This window comes from Colletotrichum destructivum, chromosome 6 (genome assembly GCF_034447905.1).
Source record: "Colletotrichum destructivum chromosome 6, complete sequence".
Classification (NCBI taxonomy): Eukaryota; Fungi; Ascomycota; class Sordariomycetes; order Glomerellales; family Glomerellaceae; genus Colletotrichum; species Colletotrichum destructivum.
This window is the reverse complement of record NC_085901.1, coordinates 2,662,030-2,686,038: the sequence shown is the minus strand read 5'-3', so window position 1 is coordinate 2,686,038 and position 24,009 is coordinate 2,662,030. Positions and strand designations below refer to the sequence as shown.

Below are 24,009 nucleotides of genomic sequence, written 5' to 3'. Positions count from 1 at the left end.
TTCGAAACTTTTAGAGACGAAACCGGATCTGCTGTGCGTCTCTCGGGGTTGAAGAGGGAGAGGACGTGGAGGGGAGGGGGTGCAGCAGCGCTTTCGGGCTTCTGGCAAAGGTTGGAAAAGTCGTCAAGGATTTGATGTAGTGCGCCTCCTCTCTCGCCGTTGATTTTCGTCTGTTCGGATTTGGTGGGGTGAAGTGTGTGGGGCCCTGCGGGCAAAATTTCGAGAGTTGTGTTTCTGCATCTGGCAGCGTCTGGCAGCCACTCGTTTCCACGCGACGCGGGGCCACAGCCAGCTGTTGTAAACCTACCTAAGGTACGTAGGTAGGTACCTGGTGGGTAGGTACCTGGTCAGTAGATGGAAATGCCATGTGCTATCGGCGATGAATTGCGTGTGCTACACTGGCATTGACGGAGACGATTGAGACCAGGGGAAAGCACCAGCGAGTCTTTGCGACACCGTCGTTCATGATCACTATTCTCGGTCATTGCATTTCCTTTGCATTCATTCCTTTACGGCTCTGGTATCCGAACCATTCCTAGAATACGATCGATTGTAGCACCTTGCCCTAACCACAAACGGAAGAACCCCAAATATGTCTCGAAATTTACTCCATTCATTCCCTTCTTCCATGGGCAGCAGACGTGACAACTCTTAGTAGGTGTAGGACATCATTTCGGGTCCGGAGCAGAAGACGTTCTCCAAGGCATCCCTGACCTCGAACTCCTCCATGACGGCGCCAAAGCTAGAGCCTAGTCAGCGCATGCCTCTCCAAAGGTCAGAAGCAAAATGGGCACATACCCGTAGCATCGGACCTTGTCCTTGAGCTCGTCAGTGAGCTTCTGGAAGTCCTCGGCCCGCAGCTCGTGGGCTCTGGGATGACCCAGGACCATGCCCCATGCCATAACGGGCGTGACCTCCCCGTCGAGGTTCAGCTTCTTGCTAAGATCAAGCAGAGCCGAGAGGCTTCCCTTGCTGACTTCCCACGTCCTCTGCTGGGAGTCCAAGTCCCCATTGACGTTGCTGTATCCGAAGGGGATATCGGGCGTCAGCTCCGGGAAGGGGGCGGGCGGGCACGAGGCCATCAGCGCGTGGCCGCAGGGCTCGCCGCCCATCTCGCTTGATCTCTCCAATAGCCAGGGCATGTGATTCATGCAGGGTTTCTCGAGACTGTTGCATTACCCTCGATGAAAATCGCACTCGTCAGCAAACTCTTCTTTTTTCTTTCCGTTTTCGGTTCATCAGTCAGGTTTCTTTCACGCTCTCACTTCCCACCCGAGACCCCGGTGGTGTCCAGGACTTGGGTGGTTGTGACAAGTTTCTCTTTTTCTTTCTCTTGCTTTCTTCACTGCGGGGGAGGTGATAGGTATGCCTTCGAGGGGTGGTGGTTATCGTACGTTAAGACGAAGTCAATGCCCGCTTGCTCAAAGTCCACACCTCTGCCAGAACTCTGCCCATGCTGCCTGTTTTGCAGCTGCTGGCTGCCCATCTGGGGAAGGGGAGGGGGTTGACCGTGTGAGTGGGGGTGAGACGGACCGTGAGACGAAGGCGACACCGAGGGCGCCGTCGTGGACGTCAAGGGCGGCGTATAGGCGTTTTGGCCGTAGCTGTGGCCAGACTGACTGGCGCTCGACGTGTAACCCACACTGGGGTTGCTGACCATGTCGTCGCCGTAGTGAGAGAGCGGGATGCCGTTTTGGACCAGAAGCTGCTTCAGTTGCCGGTTCTCCTCGGCTATCTTGTCCTTGTCTTGCGATATATTGCTGAAGATCTCCTTCAGTCTCAGCACCTCGTCTTCCAGTGCCTTGATGTAGAGTTCTTTTCTTTCACGATGCGTGCTGCGAGTTTCCGTCGTCAGTATGCAATGCCACATTGCCGAAGCGCCCGGCATGGGTGGTAGTTGCAGCTTACCGTTGTGCCTGGCGGTTCAGTTCCTGCCGCCGGGTCAAAGCAGGCTTACTGTCAGGCTTCGGTCCTCTCCTCTTGGGGGGTTGGCCGTCTGTGAATGAGCGCTGTCAGATGGCCGGTTCCTCATATGGCTGTGTCTGTGATTAATCCCTTACCTCTTGTTGTCCTCTTTTCCGTCAAGGACTTGAGAAAGCCGAGATTCAAAGAGCTCAAAGGACCCCTCTCCTGGTCGGAACCGGAGCCGCCGCCGCCGCTACCACCACCATACTGTCCCTGCGACGGCTGCTTCCCGTACTGATCGGGCGACAACGAGGAAGTCATGGCTGCCCGCTCGTGTAGCGAGTTCACGGATTGCTTGGGTGCCGGAGACGACGAGCGATTCGGCGGAGAGCGGTAGGCTGCTGGAATCCCTACGTCAGTCATTGCGTTGTCGAACAAGGTATCACAACAACGATGTTTGGGGGGAATGAGGCCTTCAAAAGGGGACGATATTACTCATGTCGTCATATGAAAGCTGTGCGGTTCCGATATGGTGATGGAGGGTAGGCTCTTTCGAATTACAAATACATCGACGACCCGAGGGCGCAGCGACGGTCGAGGAGGGGACTAGATGGGCTGACGGGCTTACCTAGGACGACGCAAATTGACCGGAGGAATCGGGCGGTCTCCCGCTTCGTATGGCAATGCGATGCTGGATGAGGGCTGTTGTCGACCGTCAAGGCAAGAGTGTCGCAATGGGAAGTCCAAGGCTTGTATTGTGCGGTGGGTGGCCGGTCCGCGATTATGTTTATTTGAGTAGAAGTTGCTCACAAACTTGAAACCGAACCCTGGCGTCCGAGCAGTCTGAGGAGACTATGCAGCTGCAGCGGAGGGGCAATGAGCAGCAGGGGCGCGGGGGAGTCGTAAGTAAAGAAGGGTCGGGGTAGGTAGACTTGTACTGTAGGGCAAGTAGGCACGGGGCTGAGGTAGAAGGTGCTGTTTTAGATTTGTTTGACGCAGTCCAGACGAAGATTATGTCGTGCTTCTGGTAAAGGACGGTTGCAGTGTCTGACTTCTGGCTTTAGCTCAGATTGCCCTAGATGCTGCCCGGTCCGTCTAAGTGGAAATTTTGAGGAACAAGATGGAGGAAGGTGGCAGAGACCCCCGAGGCGATTGTGAGAGAACAGATGATGGCGGAGCGGAGAAACCACGACGCACGCGGCAGACAGAAACCGAGACGAGGGGGGGGGCCGTCGACAAGCCCTTAGCGGTGTTGGTTGTTGTTGGCGGCAACGGTAGTGGCTAATTGAATGTCGCGGATCAGGATGACAAGACACGCCACGCCCTCCTGCAAGACAAGATGGCGGCGGCAGTCGAGTGCAAAGATGTGAGCGGGCTTCTGACGAGACCGTCAGTCGAGTCTTGAGGATGAATGAGCCGCGGGAGGATTGACGGGAGGGAGGATATGCGGGGTTTCAATAGCAGTCCGTTCCTCGGCTTGAGAGTTGAATCTGGGGTCCTGGTTCAATGTAGTAGCGTGTACGCAGAAAACGAAAGACAGAAAGGGTTGGTTGATGTTCACGGGTTGACGTAGAGAGTGTTTTCGATATCTGGCTGCTAAAGGCCTCCCTATTCCCTCTTTTTCTTTCTTTTATCCCTTTCTTTTCAGATTCTTTTTGGTGTTGTTTATGGTATTTGACGGGGGTGAGTGTGGTTACTGTACTCGATTGGAGCTCGAGTCAAACACGCCCCTCTGGGTTGATGGACGTCGGGTTGGGTCGAGTGGGTGTGGCGGAAGGGAAGACTGGACGAAGACAGGCTGTGACTTGTTGGTTGCTTTTTCGGAATCATCGGCGGTCCACCCTGTTCTATTCGGGGGGGACGCCGACCAGGAACAAGATTGGTGAAAAAAAGGAGGGAGAGTTGCCTCAAGAGATCATCCACCGCCACCGCGTATATGCTCCTTCGATTAAGGTGAATACAGAGAGGACTATTAGGGATTTTATGGCAACGGCGTCCACCGGCGGTGACGTGAGGCCCAGACTCTAGACCCGTGCGGTGTATCCGTAAGCGGTTGAGACCAGGCAGGTCGACCGGCAGACCCATGCATGGCCGCGGCGAAGTCTTGGCCTGTTGTTTAGAACCACTTACGCTGACGCTGACGCGGTCTAGTTCCCCAAGGCTTTGTTGTTCTGGAAGGCAATGATGGTAGTTACCATTTCAAATGTGTTCGTACGAGACAGGACGCCCAAGATGGGACTGTTTAGCAATGCATGAGTAGAATGACAGGAGATGAGCTAATGGGAAATGCTGCACCAGCTTCAGGCGAGGGTCAAGATGGAGGAGGGGTTCGTTTCCTTGGCTACCCCCACCTAGGTACCTAGGTAAGTAGCTAGGCAGGTAAGATAGGTAGGTAGATAAATAGGTACCTCACCTAAAGCACAGGTGCAAATGGCCCCCAGCAAGGGTACACACCACGCTGCTCCCAATGGCATCGGCTGCAATGCCGTGTGTGTATGTGTGTGTCCTGAGACTGACCCCAGGCCCAGCTCCGGGCTTGCTCGGCGCATGAGTGGTGGTGGACAGGCACTGGCAGGGCAGCCTGCAGGTATGTTTGCTTGTTTGCTCGCTTATCAGCATCACGCGTCTTGTAATCGTCAGATTTGGATGCAAGAGGCGCCTTTGGCCACCCGTCCAATATCCCATACGTCCGTACCACTGACGAGTACAGAACTGAGATGAGCAGCCACCCCCCTCATGCCTCTCTCATGTCTACGTGCGCAAGTCGGCTGCATATGCACCTACATAGCACATAGATACGCACGCATACTGACACAAGCGAACCTTTGCGATAACCATCTTTCAGTTTCCCATCCACACAGGCCACGGTCTAATGATCGTGTCGACTTCGGACGATCCGGGAAGAGGAGAAGTCTTTTAACTGGACCTACCGGCCCACGGCCTACAAGTACGCTAACGCTGCAAATTCGTCGTTGGTGTGCTCCTGGCGCCCCGGCTTTGACACATGAAGCACCAGTCAGCTCGACACACGTCAAGTGGGAAAGCCCGCACGTCGGCCATCCTTCGCTGCCTCTCGCTCCCGTCTTTCAGGCTCGGCCCATCCTCACGAAGCGCGGGACGAGGCACCCCTGTCTACCTTACTCGCTTACGGATATAGACCTTCAAATTCCACGATGGGCACACCCGCTCTCTTTATCAAGTTTGGCACGTGCCATTGACCGGGAAGAATGAAGATGGTCCTTACCACCTACCGAAAGAAAGTTCAAGGGATAGAAAAAAAGTCTATGCCGTCATACTTTATCCTACTTAGGAAGTTCGGCGGGCCCGTCGGCGTGTCTTTTGCTACACTATAGCCTGCAGTTAGACTGAAGACACGAGACCATCTATTGCAGCGCGATGGGGTCGTCTTCCTTTGTCCACATTCCTACATCGCCGTAATGCCAAATCGCTACGCCATGTCTTGACCACAGATCATCCGCCGTCCACGATCGAAACCCTGCTTTGCCTTCTTCGTCTACTTCTTCGTCCCCTTCGGCAACAGGGAACACGGCGGCAATTGACCGTTCACCCAGCGGGAGGGCACACATCTGAGACGAGTGAACCCCGGATCGTCGCCCGCTGGTTTGAAACTCCCGTCCTCGATCCGCCGGCTACCGAAAGTAAAGCGCACGCGGCTCCCTTTCGAAACGTTTCTCTAGCTGGCGCAGGTCAGTCACCCTTGGGTTTTGTACGTCTCTTTGCCGCGCCTCGGCTCGCTCGACAGACGGTCTATCCTGCTTTGCTGCTGCACTGCTTCCTGAGCCGGCGCCAATTGCAAGAAAGGAACATCAAACTCGTAGGGGGCATCGTGACCACCCCATCGTACCGACTCGCTTTCGGACTTTCGAGAAAGAGAGAAACACACGCGCGTACACACACACACACACACACATGCACAGAGAGGGAAGGAGATAAAATTCACCAGATTAAACTATGACTGGCCACGGCAACGTGCTCACCCACTTCCGGGGGGCCGCCATCCTGGCTCCGTGGGTGCTCTGGCTGCTGCTGGCCGACACGGCCATCTCCCTTCAGCTGCCTCTCAAGTGGTTGGCCCCCGACTTTGTCTACAACTCATCCTCGCGCATCGCCGAAACGGTGTGGTACTGGATCCAGATCATCTTTGAGCGCTTTAACGGCGCCGACCTCACCTTTTCTGGCGATGCCATCCCCCACGGCGAGTCGGCCGTCGTGGTCGCCAATCACGTCGGATGGGCAGACTTCTACATGATCCAGGCCCTGGCCATCAAAGCCGGCATGCTGGGCCGGTGTCGTTACTTTGCCAAGATCCAGCTGCGGATCGTCCCGTTCCTTGGCTGGGGTTTGTGGGCGATGGGGATGCCTATGGTGAGTCGCAACTGGGCCAAGGACAGGCACGAGCTCGACAGAGTGTTTGCTGGAATCATGAATAGGCAATGGCCGACCTGTAAGTGCTCCGGCCGGCGGCCGGCCCCTCGGCGCAGCGGTGTAGGACATGGGCTCACCTGGAGATCAAAACAAATCTAGGGCTTATCAGCTTCAGTGAGGCCACTCGCTTCACCCAGAAAAAGTACGAGCAGTCCATCGTTTGGTGTAAGGAATCCGGCCGGCCGCAACCCAAGCACCTGCTATATCCCCGGACCAAGGGCTTCATCACCACGGTGCAGCACCTCAGGAAGGCTACCCATGTCAAGGCGGTGTACGACGTGACGATCGCGTACCAGAGAGGGAGCGAGTTCTTGGTGGCGCCGAGCATGTGGGATACCCTGAGCGTCCCCGGGCTGAGTTCCCGACTGGGGTACAAATTCCACGTTCACGTCCGCAGGTTTCCCCTTGAGACTCTGCCGCAGGATGACGAGAAGCTGGCAAAGTGGCTCGAGAACTTATGGGTTCAGAAGGGAGAATGGTTGGATCTGAAGAAGGCCGAATGGGCATCTACGGCATGAAAATGGCTCTGGTCGTGGTGCGCTGCAGCGAGTGCGATCTTTTTACCTTGGCCCAACATCGACGTATGCTGCGTAGTTGTCCTCGATGGGCGTCCTCTGCAGCATCCCACTTTCAATATACCAGAAGAACTGGGCTGAATGGGTCATTGAAGGCTTTATAACGAACTGCCGCTCCTTGCCGCTATACATCGCCCTGCGATTCAATCGTACATTGTCTCAGACGACGATGGACTTGATATATTGATGGGCAGCCAGAGCATACTGTTTCTTCAGCAAAAGTCATGTGATCTCTGCGGCATTCTGTTTTGTTGTAGCGGCTGTCTCGCTTTGGCCGGCAACGTCCCATTTTTGTATGATTAAGTCCTTGCTGACCTTTCTCGGCCTTAATGCTTATGGTACGAGGCTCTTGGGAGCTTCGTTCTAACAACGCTTAGTATGTGGGAAACCCTGCCGTCGGCGAATGACGGGCAATTACAACCAGGGCAGTGTGTGTGGGTGATATTGCTGCTTGTAACCATCTTGCTGCAATACGTCAGTTGCCGAATGCTGGTGGGCAGTTGTGCCGCAGTATGTACCGAGGGACCGCTTCACCGATGAAGACAACTGCCAAGACGTTGGCGGGGTGAGCTGAGCGCCGGGCATCAGCCTTGTTGTAAAACTGATACAGCAACAAGTGCCGAGGCAGCGACGGAAGAGCTGGACCCTTGGCTCTCGAAAGGTTCTCCAGCGACATCTTCGAGCGCGATGTCTCTCGTCTTTCGGCCCCATGTACTCACTCACCGTCCAACATCATCACTCTTATCTCGCGCCGCCCGGTGCTTCCTCCCTGGCAGCAAGCGTCTCCTCGCTCTCATCCCCTCTCGCTGCAGCACCCTGAAAGACGAACCTGGACTGCGAGCTATCCGTGTCTCCTGTCACAGCCAAAACGGCCATGTCAGACCGAGAGGTTTGGGCGGTCGATGCCGCCGATGTCTCACGGGAGCCTCGATCAGGAGAGGTCGACGTCGAGGGCGTCGCAACAGAACCCCCTCGCGAACCTTCGCTGATAGCAAAGCTGGGGACACTCACGGCGGGTGTGCCCCCGGCAATCGTTCCCTCGGAATTGGCCGTTGACCCTGCGACGGCAAGCTTACCTTCCGACGACGATATCCCCGCCGCGCCAAAAGGTTCGCTTTGCCTTTCCCTCTGCATCAGCACACCCTCCGATGCCCCTCCAAGGCTTTCCATCGCCTCTTCCTGTCCGCCACTACCGTCAACAGAGGCAATATGAGCTCTAGGATCACCGGCAGGAAGCCTTTCTGCGGGCCACCCGATGGCCTCCAACAGCGCCCTCCTCTCTTCGTCCTCCCTCCTCCTCCTCTCCTCCTCTTCTGCTAGCCGCCGCTGCTCGACCTTGGTCAGCTTCCTCGGCGCCCTCCCAAAGATCTTGTCCCGCCTCTTCCACCAGCTGTGGATCGTCCTCTCGGGCACCTTGAACCACTCCGACGCCTCCTTCAGGGTGGGCCACCGGTACCCCTTCTCCGCCGGCGGCTGCTGGTCCTCGCGACCGCCGTTCCACGTCCTCCGCGCCCGCACGCCGTCCTCATCGCACGCCATCTTGTGGTTCTCCAGGAACAGGATCGCCTCCCTGCACCGCTGGTCTGTGTACGACCGCTCCACCCGTTTCACCGGCGCCCGCTGCTTGTACGCGGCCTTCTCGTGCGGCGGCTTTGGCGGCGGGCCGGGGCGTTTGTACGGCGTGCCGTCGGCCTTGTATTTGGCGCCAGCGACGCGGCCGGTGCGTTTCCGCTCGGCGAAGACCACTGTCACACCTTCCGGAACGGACAAGGTAATACTAGGCGGTGGTGCTGGCGGTGCCGGCGGCGGCGGCGGCGGTTGAGGGGGGACGGTGCCGGGGGCTACTGCCGCTGCTGTTGCTGATTGGGTGCTTTCGGCGACGGTAGCTCCGGGCGCCGCTGTCGCCGCCGCCGCCAACACCAGTGATAGTGTTTCAGTGGTGGATGACATGGTTGGTGCCCGCCAGAGAGGTATTGTGTGGCTCGGCGAATCTTGGAGTGTTCTTCTTGTTCCGTTCGTTGTCGCTGGGGAGTGCGCTTATGTAATAGACAGGAAATGGCGGCATTTGCTTGGCTTGCTTGCTGTGGGCTTTGAATCCACGATGTCTGTCGCGGTCGCTCGTTGTTCATGTGGTATTTCTCTTCCTCACTCCTTCGATCAACCGCCATCGTCCAGGTTCCTGAGACTGATCCTCAACTTCTGTGATCAAGGGGGACACTTAATCAGACACCAGCGCACACATGAATTTTCTACCATAGCAACTTTCACTCAGGATTCTCTCACGACTGACTGAACTGACTGGCTGACTGACTGATACTTTGATGGGTAAAGCACTTCTGTCTCGATTTTGCTTCCAGTAGCTACATATCTGCATACACTATTCATAAATGGCGGTTACATTAAATTCGCCTCAAAGTCCACCAAAGACTAACCTGAACGGCGATGGCATTGGACATGGAAAGTCTCGCTCGCCAGAGGCATGCCACTGGGTGTCACTGATCTTTCGGCTTAATGACACCCAGCGAAACTGACATGACCGCACACCTTGATTAGACGTGTATCGGGATAGCAAGGTTGTCGGCACCTTCACCGGTCCCCCGTACCTCCTCACTTAGAGTTTTGTCGATATCCTCAGATACCAATATGCCAAAGGCAAAAGGCCCTTGCTTGGCCTTGAGACAAACGCAAAAACCCAACATGTCTTGGAGCCGGGCTGGCGCGTCTGCTCTCGTTCAACGCCTGGGAGAGTGTGACGGCGAAGGCTTCTGCTGGATCTCCCTTGACGCCTCAAGGTTTGGGAACAAGCTGTCGGCAAAGCACTCCCAAAACAGAACCACGTAGTATGAGCCTGCTGGCGTCCTCTGTGTCCGCAACCTGAAGTGAATTTGCGTCCGAAACCTGGAACCAACATCAGGGTCCCAAACTTTTCCTTGCACAGCCTTCAACTCTCTTGGATGCACCGGCCACTGTTCGTAAAGTCAATTCCTGCGGGTACAGGCTGGGCTCGAGGAACTTCGCGTCCCCAAGCTCCGCGGGTCAACCGCTGATGTCCGTGCCAGTCGCTATCGTTATTGTCGTCGATCAAGCCTTTGACCGCTTCTTCTGCAGATCTGGAGGGACATCACTAGCCCTCTCGTCTTTGCAAAGATTGCGACCCACGCAGAACCGAGATATTCATTCGCCTCGTCCCTCATGCTCTCTGCTCTTCTGGAATATGTAGATCGAATCGTCCAGGTGGAGGAGAGATGGGAGAACGAATCTACATCGAGCAGCAGACAGATTATCCTGGAGAGTTTGGGAAGCGAGGCCGTGCTCTCGGCCAGCTGACTTGGCGATCTTTTCAAGCGGGGTATCCCTGAACACGGAACTGAAGCCGGGCTTGGTCCGTGGGACAGGGCGATGCCAAGAATGGATCCGGGGTAGATAACTACTTCTTAACCTACAACTTCAGAGACAGACATGCACTCGCATGAATCGTTAAGGTTGTCTGAGAATGCGGCAAAGAGGGGGCAGAGAGCTCTCAGAGTCAGAGCTTCCTGCTGGTATGCTTTGGTTGGGATGACAGGCCATGGAATGTCTCGAGTACCTTGTGCGGACTCTCTTCAGACTCAACACCCGCTGAGTTCGTGCAAGAAAGCGCTTGTGCTTGGGACGAACAGTTTGCTCTAATGTGCAGAGCGCCCAACGTAGGCAACGTCCCCATCAATCCTCGCCGGTGCACAACTGTGTACATCCCGATCGATCGTCAACAGCACCTGTGCGCTTTGCCGACAAGAGGGCCGAGAAGGTGACGGTGATCGACAAAACCAGCAACCCACGAGGCGCAGCCTGTCGTGCGTGCTTTCTGTGGATAGAACAATTCGAACCATGCAGAACCTCTCAATTCCGGCACTACTATCTCGTCGGCGGGTTGGTAGGGGCTGCCAAACAACGTTGCCATGGGTCGACTATTGCGTCGATGGTAAGGGCACCAGTATTCTGGATGAACAAGGCACGTTGGAAAGGCAGGGGTGATGGGGATGACGAAGAAGCCCGGATGGGCGGGCGTGAGACTGAAGAACACCATCAACTCAACACAAGAGATGAAAACTGGTCGGTGAGACCGGGAGAAATGAGGGTGTGGCGCCGCAGCACCGTGTTCCAGTGCTCACACCTGCCCACCTTGCACCAAGAAGCGGAGGTGAATGATTCGGTGCTTGGGAATGCACTCGTGCATGAGATAGATGCTTCCCATCATTCTGCTGCCGCCGATTGGACACTGAGGCCAGGGATGACGAGATTGGCGACATCATGCGGGCGGTATTCTTGGCGCGGGCGTTTGGGGGGGTTTTGGACTTGATCTCAGCCCTTTGCAACCGTATAGCATCTGGGTGGGACGCAGAGGGAACAACTGGATGCGGGTGATGCCTGGTGAGGGGAGTGAAGAGGCGTAGCGGTGGACGGCCATGATAGATGGGGTTGTCACCTCACATGAACATCGGGAGGTGGTGCTAGCGGCTACTGTGGTTTGCCGTTGCAAGGACGCACTAGGGCCAGTCGTAACGGTTCTCGACGTTTTCAAACGTGCTTCCGGCCCAGCTCCAGCTCCGGCCTGTCTTGATGCAGTGTCTCTTGTGTGGCCTGTTGTCCGGAGCGGCGCGTGGAGCACGTTTCCCCCCCTTGCCGTAGTCCTTTCCTTGACAACTTGAATGCCGTTCCACGATATCCCAGGCATTGGATGGCGACCTGGAGACGCTGACGGGCGACTCTTGTGGATTGTAAAGACAGAGAAAGATGCCTCTCCACCCACTACAAAGTAGACAGAGTAGGTAGAGAGTGCCGGTGACTAGATGCAGGTGAGGATGCAGGCCGAAGCATGTTGCATAAATCTTGCGTAGGAGGGGTTGCTGAACCGCTGTTCCGTGGTCGCATTGGCCATATGCATACAAGCGTGGCATTTTCTCAGAAGTGATGAGACAAGCACACGCACTACAGTCGTCTTGCAAGCCTTGACAGGTCGGTAGTGCGACGTGGGTCTCCCGGGTGTCTTGCAACATCATTTGATGTTGGTTGTATCAAGTGTAGCATTGGGATGGAAGCAGCAGCTGAGTTTCTGCTCAAGTTCCTCGTTTCCGAATCGATAAGACGTCGAGTGAATTAAAGGTACAGTGTGCACGCTGTTCCAAGGCTGTTCAGACTCAGGCCAGACGCTCATTTTCTTGGTTGATTGCTGACGATCATCTTGGCTCCGTCAGAGCCGAATAAAAACAACTGCAGGACGCGCTTCCAATAATTCTGCCACTTCCTGTAAAACTGAGACACCCCAGACCGGGGAGGCCCAATGCAGATCAACGCAGTGCTAAGGGGGTCGCTTGAGCCAAATCGTTTGCATTCTCGAAGGGGTCCGTTTGGGATGGCCCATCGACGATCTGGCTGTCCCGCACAGTAACCCAGTGATCCACAGCCCCCTCACACAATATAGACATGTGTATCTGTACTCTGTATATGTATACATCAAAGGAGGGGCGACAACTTGGACATGCGCTGCGGTAATCCAACGAGCAGGAAACTGCGGGCTGCGGATGTTGACTGAACGCATAGATGGCGGATACGTTTTCTGGCTTCTTGGACAGGTCCAACGGTGCCGTTATGCCGCAGATGTGACGCAGTATTTCGAGTGGTGTGGACAAAACGCCGTACTGTGGCACGATAGGACAAAATCGAGGTCACAGACAGGCTGGCGAGAATTGCTGAAAAGAGGTCGTCCCTAGCCTGCAGGAGAAGCGGCTTGGATGAGGAGACCAGCTGATGGTGTCTTACCATGATGGCATGGGCTAGGACGGGAAGGCCCAGCACAAGTGCCACCTAGTAGGTAGCACGCGTGCTATTCCCTGCAGGGTGTTACGGCAGACAGTAACTGCTGGTTAAGTTCGTGAAAAATAGGGTGGTGTTTTTTTTCCGCCGATGACTCAGCCCGTTAGTTGGGGCCCATAAAGGTCAAGCGTGCTAGTCCCAAGGGGTCCTGGGGTCGGCATGCGGCGCCTCAACTTCCTGGAGGTAAGCTGCCTAGCGGCGGCTTGGAATGCAAATGCTGTCCTGGTCGGAAAATGGCAGGCAAGTCGGTGATCGAATCGTTGATAACCATCTTACCTGAGAGCTGCCAATGCTGTTTTCCTGCCGTCCAATGGCTGGTCTTTCTCTGCGAGAGAGGCGCGCATTCTGGAGAAGCAGCAGGCTTCAGCGTTCGCAAGCTGCGTCTGGGAGGTGTAAGACGGATGGTGGGATAGCCGTGTTTACAGCATGGCATTTGGCATTTGGTGGGCGCCCGTTCTTTTGCAGGATCAGTTGGGCACTGAATCCATAGCGCAAGCATGGATGACATTTTGCAGGTGGCAAGCATGTTGAACTAGCGCAAGGGGGGACGAGCAAAGTTTCCCATGTGGCCGTGTCAAACTTTGGGTCGTTGTTTCTGCTGCTCTCCCTTGGATGCAGAGACATTGCGGTAGTGGTGTGCGGTATGTTTATCTTGCGTCAGATACAAAGGCAAAAGCGAAGCAACGAAAGCATCGGTTTGTCCGTTGTGTCCGATGTGGTCCGTCCGCGTGAGGCAGAGAAAGAGGGTCTCAATGCACGCGTTGGTGGTTCCAGGCTGTTGTCATCTGTGACTCGTCCACCTTGCTAATGGCCCCCGCGGATCAACCCCTTCAACCCCCCCTGGTACCCTTTATTGCCTGAAACCTGAGGTACCCAAGAAGAGGTGGGCAGGCTTTTGGAGAAACGGTTTGTAAGCGGAACCATTGACGGATACTTCGACAACATCATCCCGGGAGGCACGCCACAGGGCGAAATACTGTAGTCTAGAATAACGAGCGACCCGAGCGAGGAAGTGGCTCGATAACTTTGGCCTGTCCGCTGTGTGGTCCGATTTATTTCCAGCGGACAAAACTTCCGAGAGTGGCCCCCAAGGGCCAGCGGACAACAGCCCCTTCCTTGCCCCTCTGTCACGCCAGCAAAGCGTGATCAAATGCCCCAAGTGCCCCCAGTGCCTAGGGCGAGGGGCGGGAGGGCCGGTGTTTGTCCATTATGTGAGATGTCTGGTTCGTACATTGCTATCTACACAGGCACCCAGGCTCGAACTGGGCTCGCAGCCTAGGTACCTTCACCCCTTTTGTTCCTAATACTCTGTTCCATGACTGCTGGCGTCTCCCTCTTTTCCCAAAAACCGACGGGGAAAAAAGTTACATCCCGGCTCCCCAGCTCCCTCGCTCGTGTTCTAGCGAGCAGGCTATGTTCAAAAGAGCACTAGCCTGCTTCGAGTAGAGGTACGCTCCGTTGCACGCATGTTTGGCGTGTCACACATGTACATCTACTGGAAGGCTCCTGGAATATCCTTGCTTCATTGGCCAGAGAGTCCTTTTCCCCGCTTAATGCATCCACCCCGACCACTCGAATGTGCTGAGAGTCCCATAATTAGGACGCGACCACTACTCTAGTAACCGTGGCAGTGTGGTTGCTCTTCCTCTCTGTCTGGGCCGCCAACAACGACTTGCTAATACTCTGTACCTTCCCGAGTACCTACCGTACCTTAGCTGAAGTGCTAAGTGCGAACGCAAAGGCAGAAAGCGAGGACGGTAATGAGTGACTGACACCATCATCACAAAGGGCCACCCTGCGGCGTGTACTTTGCCTGTGCTGTTTGCTCCCTTGGCCCTTTCCCCCCTTCTCTACCCTTTCTCTTCTCCGATTCGTGTTTTGTTTGACGACGACACAAGGTCCCCAGACGGCCATCGACCACCGAACTTGTGAGGTCCTGTCCCAGACAGCAACGCCATTCCTCGCGTCTGTCTTCGCCTCGGTCTCCCCTATCGTCGACTCATTCCTTCCACGTCCTGTCTTGGACCAGACGCTGAAGCAGTCGAGTCGGCCAGCCGGCACCACTACCCGCACTCGATTGCGCCCCTTACCGTCCCACGTCGAGTGTGCTTCTCCGAGCCCCAAGCGTCCTTCCCGACCAAGAACGCCTCGAGCCTCTTCGCTGCCGAACCACCTTCGACGCCTTCTCTCAACCCTCCACAATAGAGTGGGCAGTGCCTTGTAGTCGACTATCAGGGCCCTCTCGCTTGCTTTTTGCGCCTCGCGACTGTCTACTTCGATTCTCGTCATGTCTTGTGGTCTGGCTCGCCTGTAGTCCTGGCCTTTTGCCAGACAACCTGGCTTTCGCTCGGTTTCTATCGAGTGGAACCACTTCGCGACAATTCGCGACCTGCAGCAACATCCCCCAAAGAACGATCTTAACCTGCGAACACGAACAAACACCATTCAGTCCGTCAGTCCTCGCTCGCCGAGACGAACCACATCGGCCAATGAGATCGCCACCATTGGGGATTTCACCCGCCTCCCTCCCACAATGGAGTCACCCCAACTCAACATGCTAGCGCCCCCGGCCGTGACCGCCCTCAGGTCACAGGCCGGTGTTATGGAACGATCCCTGAGCGAAGATATCAGAGAAGAAAGAGAGGAATTGCGCGAGGCTGCCGAGCAGACTCTGAATGTAATTCTTGACCTCAACCTTGACGGCACCATCCGCTGGGTCAGCCCCTCGTGGGCCGATGTGATTGGGACTCAGCCCGATTCTGTCAGAGGGACCGCGATAGCCGACTTGATTGTTAGCGATAACAAGACGGCATTTGCGGATACCGTAGAGTCGATGAAATCAGACGACTCCCGGAGCCAGAGGGTTCGCTTCGCAGTATCAATGGGCCCCTTGTCCAGATTGCTTTCGATCGATAATCTCCATGCGCAGGAACTGAATGGAACCGACGAACCCGTATCCGAGGCCATTGACCTGGAAGCACAAGGGATTATGGTCTATGACGGCGCCTCGGGAGGAGAGAGTCATGTAAGTGAAAATGCTATCCTTGACAGCCCCATACGATTGCTAATTGCCCTTACGCATTAGACGATGTGGATGATACGGCCCTATATCGCCCCTAGAGAAATCAAGATCGACCTTCCCGCTGTCATTGTTGACTCTCTTGGTTCCGGCGCCGAGGTCCTCGCGAGCTACCTTACGCAGCTGGCCGAGTCTGGTGTTGACGATCCCGAAAACCACCCTCCTCCCCTGCCAGTCTTGTGCCGAATCTGCGAGCGGCAAATCTCACCATGGTGGTTCGAAAAACACACCGATTTATGTTTGCAGGAGCACAGGGCAGAAATGGATGTGCAAATGGCACAAGACAGTCTGACGGACCACCGACACTCCATTGTCAGGGTTCTCGACGCCCTCGAAGCAAGAAAAAGCCGACCTTTGGCAGGCGACCAGCTCTCCGGCCCAGCCGCTGAGTACAAGGGCCTGCCGATTGGCCCTCCTCTGTCGGCCCAGTCATCGCCAGGCAGTTCGGTGTCACAGTCTCGTGAGAGATCGGGTGGTTTTGGTCATTCACGAGCTCGTTCTTTCGCCATCAGACGTCCTCAGGCAAGGATTGTGGAGTTGCTCCTCGACCTATGCGACACCGCCATCGAGATCAGTACTCCGGCGGTGAAGGAGGCTTCTTCTCAAAACCCTGGCGAGATCAGAACGCAGTCTCCCCAATCCGAGTCGCGCATCTCACAGGTTATGCAATGGCAGTCGCCTAGTACTAACACGTTGGAACAGGAGCAGGGTCTCGCTCTGCTATGCGCTGACACCGAAAAGGCCGCCAAAACGAAGGTGGAAGCCGTCTTCAGACACCGTAAGATCATTGAGTATGCCGAGCGCATTAGGATCGAGTTCGCCGTCATTGTTCAGGACTGCATTGATGAGGCGATGCGCAAAGCAGCTCGAATTGCTGCCGGACGTCTCAGCGACTCTACCGAGGAGGAGGACGAGGACTCGGGGGCCACGCCCGCACAGGAGGAACTCTTCTTTCAGGGTTCCTTCGAGAACCCTTCGGCCCTCGCAGTTGCGTTGCAAAACGCCAATCTTAGCGACAGAACCCGTCCGGCTTCTTTTGTCGAATCTGCGCGGTCAGCCAGTCCCAGAGAATGCCCGACGCCGAAATCCAACCTAGGAGGCATCACTTCAGCCGCGCCGGCCCGTGAGTCTAGGCGAGAGTCATTGCTTTTCGAGAGCGACAACGGAGACAGCGATGGAAGCATCCGCTCGTCTTCCGTGACCTCGCGACAACCGCCTCGTACCGATTCTCCGATATCCGAGTTTGGAGACCTCCGTCGAGCCGCCAGTTCCAGACAACACCACCGAAGGAGTATCATTCTGCCTGGCACCTCTTCGCCCCGAAGACAAGAATCGCCTTCGCGCCTCAACCAGCCATCCTCTCCACTCCGCATCATCAAGCCGCGCAACTTCCCGTTCCCTCACGATGGCATCACGTCCCCCGAGGCCTCGCCGCTACTCCCAGGAAGCGACTTCAGCTCTCCAGCTCATTTGCCAGCGAACCATCACCGCCGACAGTCATCCGCCGCGATGTCCGAGTTCGTGATGAAGGGCCCGCCGTCCCCAAGATTGGCTGCCCATCAGCCTCCGCCACAAGCACGACCAGCGCCTCCATCCATCAAAGACTTCGAGATTATCAAGCCAATTAGCAAAGGAGCCTTTGGCAGCGTCTACCTGTCGAAGAAGAAGTCGACCGGTGAGTACTTCGCCATCAAAGTGTTGAAGAAGGCGGACATGGTTGCCAAGAACCAGGTCGGCAACGTCAAGGCTGAACGCGCCATCATGATGTGGCAAGGCCAGAGCGAGTTCGTTGCCAAGCTCTACTGGACTTTCTCCAGTAAGGATTACCTATATCTCGTCATGGAATATCTCAACGGTGGCGACTGTGCATCTCTCATCAAGGTACTCGGCGGTCTTCCGGAAGACTGGGTAAAGAAATACTTGGGTGAAGTGGTTCTGGGCGTGGAACACCTTCACAGCCGAGGCATCATCCATCGCGACCTTAAACCAGATAATCTGCTCATCGACCAAAAAGGCCACTTGAAGCTCACCGATTTCGGACTGTCACGCATGGGCTTGGTCGGACGACAAAAGCGGGCGCTCAACAGCCAAAATTCGGATCCTACACCTGATCTCCTCAAGCAGGGCCCATTTGTACGTTCGGCGTCTCTGGCATCGTCTCGCTCTACCTCGTTGGATCTTCACGGACATGCCCACTCGCCCAGCATGACACCGCAGATGACACCCGATACCGGGTCTAGTGGCGGACAACCCTCCTACTTTGCCCTCGGAGGCCCAGAGGCTCGACGCGTCTCCAGCCACCGTAGTGACAGCGGCGGGAGCGAATCTCTTGCGCGCATGCTCAACAGCTTTTCGCTGAACGAGCAAGAACACAATCCGCCGGCCCAAATCTCGCACCCGGCGCAAGAAGATACAAGTGACAGCCCCGGCCAAGCCTCGCCGGACATGGCGGCACTCCACCATGCCAGCACTCACTCTAGTGTCGATTTTCTGGGCAAAAGCACACCTCCTCAGTCATCAATGATGCCGCCCCCGATGGCTCTGTTCGATCCGGAAGATACCAACCGCCGTTTTGTAGGAACACCCGACTACTTGGCGCCCGAGACAATCAAGGGAGAAAAGCAGGACGAATCCAGCGATTGGTGGTCCGTCGGATGTATCATGTTCGAGTTTCTCTACGGGTTCCCACCCTTTCATGCCGACGAAGCTGAGGAAGTGTTTGAGAACATTCTCGCACGCAAGATTCAGTGGCCCGACGAAAACGAGTGCGAGCCCGTCTCCGAGGAGGCAAAGGATCTCATCAACAAGCTGCTCTGTATGGAACCCCAGTCACGACTTGGCGCCAACCGAGAGGAGAAATTCCCCTGCGGCGGCGACGAGATACGTAGTCACCCTTGGTTCGAGGGCATCAACTGGGAGACTCTGCTCCAAGACGAGGCTCAGTTTGTCCCACAACTCGAGCACCCCGAAGACACGGAATACTTTGACGCCCGCGGGGCCGTCTTGCAGTCTTTTGCTGAAGAGATGGAAGATCAGCTGTCGCCGCCCGTCTCCGGCACGGGCTCCGACTACCATGACCGACCCCACGATGCTCTGTCTCGTGTCCGATCCCAAGTCAATTCGATCAAGCGCAACTTGATGCCCCTTCACATCCCTCCGCATGTTAGAGACCTTAAGAGCAGACGACTTAGCGAGCCCGTAGTTGCGGATGATTTCGGCAGCTTTGCCTTCAAGAACCTTCCCGTGTTGGAGAAGGCCAACAAGGATGTCATTCAAAAACTTCGGGCAGAGGCATTGGCATCCCAGAGCAAACCGACTGTCATCAGCCCTGGCGGCAGTGTCACTTCCCCCGGGCCTGCACTTGAGGGGAGCCCAGTGTTATCCAACCCGGTACAGCGCACCATTTCAAATGCGAAGAACCGGCCACAATCACCGTCTGGTTTGAGCCACGCCAACTCGTCCCCCAGCAGGGCTTCTCAGCCGTCGTCGCCTCTTCTTGTCTCATTTGTCGCTGGCCAAGGCAGTGAGGGGAGACGCAAGGCATCCAGTAACTCATCGAGTCTCTCGCAACAATCGACTGTGTCCCACCAGCCCACGTCCCTTGATATACCGCGAGTTCCGCCAAGCCTGCAGAAGGCAGCAACGAGTGCCTCCGCCTCGCCGGTAAAGGCGCGTGGCTCGGGGCCACCCCCACCGTTGGCTCTTTCGCCCCAGAAAATGGTATCGACTCCCAGGCAGGCCTCGAGCAGTCGATCAAGGTCCCTGACGGTGGGTTCGCAATCCCAAGAAGGCAGCCCGATCACTTCGGATGTGCTGTCGCATCACCGCAATCGTCGCAGTCAGGTGTTCGACATGTCCCCTTCCTCGTCCGATAACGAGGGCGACAAACATAATGCGCTTCTTCGGGTGCAGCGGCGTCGCCAGAGCTCCCGTCGCCTCTCTCAAATTGCCTTTGATGGCGGTCCGATGTTCCGACCATTGGACGTTTTGATCTGTGAGGACCATCCGGTTTCTCGCATGGTTATGGAAAAACTGCTGGAGAAGCTGCGCTGCCGAACAATCTCAGTGGCCAACGGATCCGAGGCTGTGAGATATGCTATGAGCGAGATCAAGTTCGACATCATCTTCTTGGAGTACAGGTTGCCTCAGATCAACGGCGCCGATGTGGCTCGAATGATTCGGGAGACTAAGAACACGAATTCCCATACACCCATCGTCGCCATCACGGCCTATCTCAAGGAGCTTCAAGCTCCGCACTACTTCGATTCCCTGATTGAGAAGCCCATTTCGAGTTCTAAGTTAACCGAGGTCCTCAAGAATCTCTGCCAGTGGAAGCCAGAGTCGCCTGGCATCAACTACTCAATGTCCCTGGGCCACTCCCATCCCGTTCCGTCCGGCCTTCGCCAGACCAGTTCGCGAGCAGATGACAGTCCGACTTCGAGTTCGTCCTTGTACGCTGGACGGCCGGGCAGCAGTTTGATCACCTCGAGTAGAGAGGACTCTATCAGCTCCAGTCTTTTCGGAGACTCCGAGTCGGTGTCAACCGATGATGTGCCAGTGGTCATCAGTCGAAAGGCGACTGGCGATTGGGACGGAGCCGGACTAGGCATCAGTCAAGATGAGATTTTGCACCCATCAAATTCGCCTAAGTCACTGCCACATCTTGTCACGCAGCAGTCCGCACCTGGTCAACTAGAGCATCCTCGAAGGCCAGCACCTCAGCACTCTGTGGAGAAGCTGAAGGCGAGAAAGGAGCACATGGAGAAGCGCCTCGCCGAAGGGACGGACTCGGCCGATGATGAAGACGAAGAGCTTGGCCTCGGTCGAGACAAGCTATTCCGAGGCAAGCCTCTGCTGCCTAGCTCGAAGCTCGGAATCGAGATGATGAGGGCCGATAGCCACGACAGTGCTACGATCGGGTCGGAAAGCACCCCAGAGCCTATCACGCAAGTCGTCACACCTTCGAAGGAGATGGACATGCCTTCATACGACGCGCTGCAGGGTGCAACCACGCGAACCCCCCCCGACAGCGGTGTCGGCTCGGAAGACAAGACTCTGGTCCCTGATGTCGACGAAACGCCGAAACCGCAGCCTACGAACCGAGACGATGTCGCAGATGAGGAGCCGACACCGCGGCCCTTGGAAAGGTCTGGGTTGTTGGGGAGCCAGTAGAATGGAATCGCACGCCGCAACGACGAGGGTCACACAGATACACCCGCCCCCGGAGGCCATGACGATTGGGCCGTTTCATGCAATATGGAATATGTTTCCTGTTTCTCTCCTATTTCCTTTTCCTTCTCTTTTCCAATCAGTCCTTTTCCCGACAGCGAGGCGTTTAGTGGGGATAACAGCGACACGCAGACTGCATCATTTCCTTGAGTTTGTCACAGTTTAGTGAGGTTTTGGCGTTTTTGGGTTCAACTGAGATATTTCAGTCTGGAGCCCCTCGGTGGATGCCGAATCAACACCGGGAGGGAGGGCTTCTACTTCAGCTGTTACTGCATTTGCGACGCAAGGCAGACACGAGGATGTTACGTTGCCTTGCATGCCAACTTTCATTATTGCGCACAAAAATATTTTTCCTTGGACGATCACTGCGCACACCACTACTCCGGACCTTTTTTTCTTCTTCCTTTCTATATTGTTCAGTGTCTACACAATTTAGGCCTTCTCCTACTTACTGCATCTTGGTCATGAAAAAGGGACAGGCGGGATCAGGGTCCCTGGCACGTCGGGGTTCGAGCCTTAGCAACTCGATTCATGATACAGAAAGATGCAGACTGCGCAGGCATAGTTTCAGTCGCCAAGTATGTTAAAACAGTATCATTGCGACGAGCAATAGGAGGGCTCTCGGATCGAATTATTGCGTCCAGGTCATTTGTACTTTGGTCCAACGACATGGCCACCAAAAAGCCGGGGGAGTTACGGCTGAAACAAAAAAAAATTAAAAGTCTTACAAAACAAGATTGAATACAATATTCTCAGATTGCACATGTGCGGCTAGGCCGGTATTCAGTTACCCCAGCGCCGCTCCTGTTCCTAACGCTGTTTTGGTTTGGTCTACCTAGAGTGTGCTGTCAGTATGCTGTTCGATTTTTGTCGATATTAAGAAGAGGCGTTTCTCGGTAATGTTTGATATGTCGACACTTCGACTTCTCTTGCTCGTAAGACTACCTATTGCGAACGAGTCAAATGTGCTCTCTACGATGTCAGCAATGGGCCAAAAGAACGTAGCTCAGTGACGTCACAGACCAAAGGGGCTCGGACAGCGCTGGAGGGTCACGTGAACTATGTGTTGTGTTGTGTTGCTGTGCTGCTCAACGTAAGCATATAGGTTTGGCGGTGACGGTTGCCCGACTGTAAGTGGGCGATGGACACCTTTACGAGCACACGGGCACACGGGCTTCGGTGTTATGGCAAGGTTTATCGGAAAGGAGGGATCCAAGATTGTAAATGTCTACTGACAGCTTGGGTCAAGCCCTTTCGCCCGAAGCTGGGGGAGACGAGGCGAGGCGATGTGTGGGTGAGGGAGGAGGGAGGAAAAGGATGGCACGGGTCACCAATTTTGTGTACTTTGATACGCGGTTTCATCATCATTGTCATCGTCAACATCTCATCGTAATCATCTGCTCGTAAGGCTGTCCTGGCGGTGCGGCTTCAAGGGAAGGCGATGAGCTTCCATCCAAGGGAAAGAAGACGACATAAAGGGTGGAAACTGGTACGCGCGCACAGCGAGGCGTCACGACATATGGCAGCGAGGCCGCTCGGGTGGAGGGTGATGCTTGGACCGCCGAGTTCCCGCGTGGTTACAAATGGTTTTCGCGCACGAGCATGGCACGCGGGCAAAGGTGGAACGGAGGAAAGTACAATAGTGCAAGCTGTGTGCCTCACGACCACTCACCGTCAGTCATGGAGGTCACAGAGCCTGGCCGTCTCCTTCCCTTCGATCGGAAAAAGAGGCGGGGTACATATGGGTAGTGATGGTAATGATGGTAATGATGGTGGTGGTGGTGGCGGTGTCGAGTTGGTTCAAGCAGTCATTGACCCAGGGGCGGCACAGTCATCCCAACTTCTGACAAAATAGTCTTGTCCTATATCATTCTGATGGTATCGAGTGGTTTGAGTTCACAATGCGTGTTTTGGGATGCTTGTGCTCGTGCTATAAGTTCGAGTCATTCTGCGAGCTGACGTCTTGAGGCTCCTTGGCGACGAGGGGGCCAGGAGAAATGGAGAGAGAGGCTGAGTGAGAGATAGGGTTGAGAGACACGAGTGAGACGATGAGTGCAAAGAAGCTTTGCCAATGTGCGTGGCGGGCGTGGCTTAGGAAAATCGTGTGGGCTTGGCAGCTTGGCGGTAGGCACCTAGAGGCTAGGGAAGGGGTTTGTGAGAGGAGTCTCATTCAAGGGAAGAGGACTCGGAAGAGGGAAGAGGAAACCGAGCACGCGAGCAATTCCTCGAAGGCGGCTAGCAAAGGATACCAGGGAAAGTCGCCCAGCGGCTCGGCGGCGGCTCGGCATGCGGGAGCAAACCCATGAATAAATGATTATTGCCCATCTGGCAATTCCACCGGACGATTGATTGTTCGATTTGTCCCCCTTTGGAAAGGTTTTTTTTTTCCGACGCGTCCCCTCTATCAGCAGAGTGACGCCGACGACGACGATGTCGTCCCCCAGAAGCAGGCCATGCCGGAAGTGCGGGTTCGCTGGCAGTCAATCGATCTGGCACGTTCTTGCTTTCGAACAGCTGATTGGTCCATCTGGGCAAGTTTTGTTTCGGGCGAAGGGGGTTTGCTGAGACGTAATTCCTTTAAGGTCGTCGAAGGAACCTCAACTCGCAGAGAGAGAGGGGGACAGGGGGGCAAGGAGGGGCGGGCAGCGTGCATGGATGGGTGACTAGCGGGGATAATTTTGTGGGGTATGAGAACCTGCAAGACGAGATTGGTTCGACAATCCACCTTTTGCCTTCTTCTTCGCCTTTCCTTGTCGGCTTGGTGGGGGGGGGCGCGGGCGAGAGAGAGAGAGCCTGAGAAGGGTCAAGACTCGAAGGAGCATCTGACGATTCTTTCTGCAGGGCTCTTCTGCAGCCGCACTTGGCGGGGCGAGTCAGGAAGATACGGAGCGCCTAGGCCCTTTTTTTTCTTGTTCTTTTCCA

General features: G+C 55.5%; 6 protein-coding genes across 6 annotated transcripts; 2 read left to right on the top strand and 4 right to left on the bottom strand.

The window, feature by feature from the left end:
• Nucleotides 1–10: 10 nt before the first annotated feature.
• Nucleotides 11–485, bottom strand: CDEST_10013 (uncharacterized protein; the record flags this gene model as incomplete). The annotated part of the gene is made up of 2 exons (XM_062926171.1): nt 11–303; nt 473–485. The coding sequence occupies 2 exons, from the start codon at nt 483–485 to the stop codon at nt 11–13; spliced, it is 306 nt and encodes a 101-aa protein (XP_062782222.1).
• Nucleotides 486–651: 166 nt separating this feature from the next.
• CDEST_10012 (Putative basic-leucine zipper domain superfamily) lies at nt 652–2,328 on the bottom strand (the record flags this gene model as incomplete). The annotated part of the gene is made up of 5 exons (XM_062926170.1): nt 652–742; nt 799–1,167; nt 1,395–1,835; nt 1,909–1,996; nt 2,061–2,328. The coding sequence occupies 5 exons, from the start codon at nt 2,326–2,328 to the stop codon at nt 652–654; spliced, it is 1,257 nt and encodes a 418-aa protein (XP_062782221.1).
• A 2,597-nt stretch (nt 2,329–4,925) lies between these two features.
• On the top strand, nt 4,926–7,665 carry CDEST_10011 (Putative phospholipid/glycerol acyltransferase). Its single transcript, XM_062926169.1, has 2 exons — nt 4,926–6,370; nt 6,451–7,665. The coding sequence occupies exons 1-2, from the start codon at nt 5,878–5,880 to the stop codon at nt 6,867–6,869; spliced, it is 912 nt and encodes a 303-aa protein (XP_062782220.1). The 5' UTR covers nt 4,926–5,877; the 3' UTR covers nt 6,870–7,665.
• Nucleotide 7,666: 1 nt separating this feature from the next.
• On the bottom strand, nt 7,667–8,876 carry CDEST_10010 (uncharacterized protein; the record flags this gene model as incomplete). The annotated part of the gene is made up of 1 exon (XM_062926168.1): nt 7,667–8,876. One exon carries the CDS (start codon nt 8,874–8,876, stop codon nt 7,668–7,670), a length of 1,209 nt encoding a protein of 402 aa, XP_062782219.1. The 3' UTR covers nt 7,667.
• A 5,554-nt stretch (nt 8,877–14,430) lies between these two features.
• On the top strand, nt 14,431–21,850 carry CDEST_10009 (Putative serine/threonine-protein kinase, active). The gene is made up of 2 exons (XM_062926167.1): nt 14,431–15,804; nt 15,865–21,850. Exons 1-2 carry the CDS (start codon nt 15,313–15,315, stop codon nt 21,028–21,030), a joined length of 5,658 nt encoding a protein of 1,885 aa, XP_062782218.1. The 5' UTR covers nt 14,431–15,312; the 3' UTR covers nt 21,031–21,850.
• Nucleotides 21,851–22,952: 1,102 nt separating this feature from the next.
• CDEST_10008 (uncharacterized protein) lies at nt 22,953–23,308 on the bottom strand. The gene has a single exon (XM_062926166.1). The coding sequence runs from the start codon at nt 23,255–23,257 to the stop codon at nt 23,018–23,020; it is 240 nt and encodes a 79-aa protein (XP_062782217.1). The 5' UTR covers nt 23,258–23,308; the 3' UTR covers nt 22,953–23,017.
• Between the last annotated feature and the right edge of the window lie 701 nt (nt 23,309–24,009).